A 4750-nucleotide genomic window follows, 5' to 3' on the forward strand; every position below is an offset into this window, starting at 1 on the left:
CTTGGTTTAAAATACACTGCTGTGAGTGCTTTGGGCAGGGCTGTTTCCCGTTGTTACTCTGGTTAGTGGTTGTACCCATTGTTTGAGTTGGGGTAAGGGCTCAGCTGGGCTCAAGGCTCCCCCGCGTTAATCTTTGCAGTGTTCCCAGCGTGACCTTAGCGTTGTTGGAGAGCAAAATGATTACAGTCTGTCTGTTATCTCCTTACAGTCCACAGAAGCTTTGGAATTCATGAGGCGGGACCTGGCTGAGTTCACTCAAGTAGTGCAGCATGACACAGCCTGCACCATCGCGGCTACAGCCAGTGTGGTCAAGGACAAGCTGGCAGTGAGTATAGGAGGGAGAGAGCAGGGATTCTCGCCACAGGAGGTGCAGCAGGGGGCGAATAGGATGTACCTGCCTGTAGACAGGATCCTCTGAAGATGCTCCAGTGTGTAACCTGAATTCTGCCAGTGCAGGTTTGGTGCTGAGCACTGTGCGGGATTTCCTTGCTGTAGTGGAGACGAGCAGAGTGAGCCTCTGGAGAGGAGCAGGGAAAGGCGCTGTGTGCCATCCTCTCCCTGTGTGCTGTGTTGGTGGGATACTGGCGGTGTCACTGTGGTGTGACATCAGATCTCTGTACAAGCCATCCTTAGCCCTGCACAACTGCTGCTGTGCCAGTCCAACCCCCACAGCAGCCAGTCCCTGAACCTGGCTGTGTCCTTCCGCACAAAGCTTGGGCTGGGTTCCCCACAAGCCTGTTTCAAGGCCTGCCTGCCCCGGGGCTAGTGCCTGCCACCACACCCTTCTCCTAGCCCAGCCCTGGCCACACAGATGGCTCTTTGTAGGGAGAGACATCCTGCTTCCTCAAAGGAGCCCGTCCAGAAGAGACCGAGACTTGTCCTGCTGCTGCAGGCGCTGTCCCTTACACTGTGCTGCTTTTTCTCTTCAAGAGGACAGAAGGTTCCTCTGGTGCGACTGAAAAGGTGAGGAAAGGGCTCTCGGACTTCCTGGGTGTCATCTCGGACACATTTGCTCCCTCGCCGGATAAGACCATTGACTGTGATGTCATAACACTAATGGCAACGCCCACAGGTACCACAGAGCCGTATGACAGCGTCAAGGTGAGTGCCCCGCTCCCGGGGCTTCTCTGCGGCATGCGGAATCCTGAGCCCTGTCTCGGGGGGGCTCAGCTGCTGCCCCTCTGCTGATGGCTCTCCCCTGTCTGTCTTCTCCAGGCTCGCCTCTACAGCCTCCAGTCAGACCCAGCCACCTACTGCAACGAACCCGATGGTACGGGCGGCCTTGGCAGTGCTGCCAGGCAAAGCTGGCCCTGGCACAGGGTCCGTGGGTTGGCCTGAATTGCCCAGAGCCTTTAGCATTGGGCCTGCTGGCTCAGCTGAGGACAGGGTCACTGGTTATGGAGAGAGATGTGTCTGTGGCGCTGGGGACTAGCTTAGACTGAGGGTTTACTGGTCCAGTTTAAACTGCCACTACATGTCCTCGTGCTGGTGGAGGACCCACAGCATCGCCTGGGCTCATGTCTCCCTCCTCCTCTGCCCCTTGCTCACCCCTGCTGGTCTGGTCTGGAGCTTCTTTCTGTTGGAACTTCCCAAAACTACTCCTGCCCTGTTTGTGCCAGGGATTGTTACCTCTGTGCTTGTCCTGTGCAGGCCCTGCTGAGCTCCTTGAGGCCTGGCTCTCGCAGTTTAACCTAGAGGAGAAGAAAGGGGAGATCGCGGAGCTGCTGGCAACCAGCCCTTCCATCCGGGCTCTCTACACCAAAATGGTAAGGCTCTGCCTGGCTCCTGCAGCGGGCAGCTTCTGACTTGGGGGGCAGTGCAGGGGAGCCCCGAGCTGCTTGGGAGAAGGTCTGTGGTTGCAGTAAACCAGCCCCAGGGTATCAGGCAGCATATTGTATTCTTCTTCCCTGCTCGTTTGTCATGGGCCTGGAACAGGAGTTCCTCTGTAGCTGTCTGTGTGGTGGCACATCTGCCAGCGCAGACCTGAGGCCTGGTCCCAAGTCTGTGCACCTGAAATGCAGGTGCCTTGCGCAGGAGGAGAGGGTAGCTGCGAGGAGGAGAGGGCAGTGAGGCAGCCGTCCTCTCCCTCTGATGGGACTCACGGGTTTTCCTGTTGCTCCCAGGTGCCGGTGGCTGTTTCCCATTCCGAATTCTGGCAGCGCTACTTCTATAAAGTGCATCGCCTGGAGCAGGTAGGTCTGGAGGCGGGTGGGCGCCCCAGCCAAGGAGCTCTGTAACGCAGACCAGAGGCTTCTCCTGGAAAAGCAGCGATCTGGGCTGCTCGTCTGTGTCCTGGTTGTCCCTGATGCTGAAATGCCTGGGGGAAGAAAGGGCAGGTGAAGGGAGGTGAGCGGCTGCTGACACTGAACTCCTTGCAGGATGAAGCCCGGAGGGAGGCTCTGAAGCAGCGAGCGGAGCAGAGCATTCACCAAGAGGAGCCAGGCTGGGAGGAGGATGAAGGTGGGTCAGACGGTTGGGAATTTGCGGGGAGAGCTCGTGCAGACCTCGGCAGGTCTCGGTTAGAGAAAGGTGGTGGCTCTTCCTTGCTCCCACAAGTTCAGCTCCCAGTCCAGCTGCAGCCAACCCCGCTGCGCTGCCAGCTGCTGCTGTGCCTGCTGAAACTCTCTCGCTTCTCTTCTGCCTTCCTACAGAGGAGTTCTTGGGGATGTCACCCCTGCCTTGTGCAAACGTGAAATTTCCAGAAGCAGCAGAGAAAGAATCTGCTCCTGCAGCCCTGGAGGGAAGCCACCCCACTGCTCAGAAGGGACCCTCCGAGGGAAGCTGGGCTGTCCTCCCTCCGGAGCTGGCTCCAGCAGAGGGGAGTCCCTCTGAGAGCAGTGAGAGCATCTCCCTTGTGACTCAGATTGCAAACCCTGCCTCTGTGCCCGCTGCGCAGCTACCAACTGGAGCCCAACCAGCTGGGACCAGAGACCTCTCTCAGAGGCTGCTGGAGGCCACCTCAGAAGAGCAGAGCTCGCTGCCAAAGCTCCCCGAACCTGGTCATCCTTCTGCACCTGCTCAGGAGTCAGCAGCATCCTCAGAGCAACCGTCTGCTCCAGAGCTCAAAGAGGTGGAGAGCAAAGCCCAGGGCAGGACAGAGACTCTGAAAGAGGAAGGACCAACAGATCTACGAGTCTTTGAGCTGAACTCGGATAGTGGGAAATCCACTCCCTCTAACAATGGCAAGAAAGGTGTGTTGTGGGGCCAGCACAGGGCCTGGAAACCTGCTGGGGGTGGCAGCTTTTGGGGAAAGAGCTCTGGTTACATGATGATGGGAAGAGAAAAGGGCTTTTGCCAAAGTCACCCAGGAAGGTTAGATCCAAAGACTGTCTAATGGCCAAAACTAAAGTGAAAGCCAATCCTTATGCTCTTGGGCTGCCCTGAGGGCATTTCCTGGGCTCCTCCAGGACCCTGAGGAGGAACGTGTTGCAGCTCTGGCTGACACTATGTACAGACCTTCTGTTGCAGTGGCTCTGCCTTCAGCAGAGTGATGGTTGTGGTGGTTAAAAGAGTCTAAAGCCACTGGAAGCAACCCAAGATCCAGAAGGTGGCCGAGTGTCATGAGCTGGGTCTGTGAGACAAGAAATCCAAAGTCTGGTGGCTGAACAGTGCAGGCTTCTGGTCCCTGGGGGAGGCAGTCTGTGGCAGAGCTGAGCCTCTCAAATGGCCACGGCACCTCCAAGGGCTCAGCTGCGATGGTTGTGGTTACAGGTTCCAGCACTGATATCAGCGAGGACTGGGAGAAGGACTTTGATTTGGACATGACTGAAGAGGAGGTGCAGCTGGCACTCTCGAAGGTGGAGGTCTCCGGGGAGGTGAGTGGCTCAGTGGGGAGGTGCTTGCTCAGTTAGGCAGGAAGGTTGCTCCCAGAAACCATCAGCAGCTCCTTGGGGTGCTGCTGCGTGAGCTCTGCTGTTGCTTCCCAGCTCGAGGCCAGGCTCAGCTGAGGATCTGGCCGTGGGCGTCAGCTGGAGCAGCGAGCCGCTGCCTGGACGTGTTCAGCGAGGGATGAGTGTGAGGGTTCCCCACGGGGAGCAGAGCGAGCAGCTCCCTGTTGCGAGGGTGTGGGAGTGTGAGGATGTGTCAGGCATAGTGCTGACTCGGGTGCCCTGGGCAGAAGGAGCTCTGGCAGATGGCTGTGGAGTTACTGAAACAATCTGGTGGGATGTCGCTCTTGTTTGCAGCTGGACGACGAAGAGTGGGAAGACTGGGAATAAAGCGACTGCTTCCAGTGTGTGTCACAGGCTCATTTCCACCATCGAATGTGAATTAAATCATGGACCAGCTGATCTTTGTGTGTGGCTGTGCTGGAGATTGCAGCTCCAGGCTGGAGGAGCTCCATTCCTGCGGAGCCCTGTGGGCAACTCGAGTGACCCCTTTGGAGCTGGAGCAGGAGGAAGTGGGAGATAGCTCGGACACTTAGCTGGTAGGGAGCCCATCTGCTCAGTAGCTCCTGGAGACTGGCCAAGCCCAAACCGACTGCCCTGGAGGTGTCAGGGTGAGGTGGATGCGGTGCAGCGAGGGCTCCCTGGGCAGAGCTGCGTGCTCGGCCACCCAGGAGCATTGCTCAGTGCCGCCCTGCTGCCTGCCAGCTGATCGTTCTGCTTGTGTGCGTGCCCACCATCCGCAGCGCAGCATCCTGGGGGCTCTCGGGTGCATGCACGCTGTGCCTGCTCGCTCACTGCTCTGCACAAAACCAACGTGCAGGGAGTGGCTGGGGGGGGGGGGGGGTGGGGCTGGACCCCCCTGC

The 4750-nt window shown here is 58.3% G+C and overlaps 1 protein-coding gene across 1 annotated transcript; it reads left to right on the forward strand.

Moving 5' to 3' along the window:
• Nucleotides 1-208: 208 nt before the first annotated feature.
• Nucleotides 209-4434, forward strand: BSDC1 (BSD domain containing 1; the record flags this gene model as incomplete). Its single annotated transcript, XM_010134353.1, has 9 exons — nt 209-325; nt 931-1101; nt 1216-1270; nt 1651-1766; nt 2124-2192; nt 2379-2460; nt 2652-3191; nt 3712-3815; nt 4185-4434. Coding segments are annotated over 9 exons (1287 nt in total), but the record flags the coding sequence as incomplete, so codon positions are not given.
• Between the last annotated feature and the right edge of the window lie 316 nt (nt 4435-4750).

This window comes from Buceros rhinoceros, unplaced genomic scaffold (assembly GCF_000710305.1).
Source record: "Buceros rhinoceros silvestris isolate BGI_N320 unplaced genomic scaffold, ASM71030v1 scaffold32634, whole genome shotgun sequence".
NCBI classification, from domain to species: Eukaryota; Metazoa; Chordata; class Aves; order Bucerotiformes; family Bucerotidae; genus Buceros; species Buceros rhinoceros.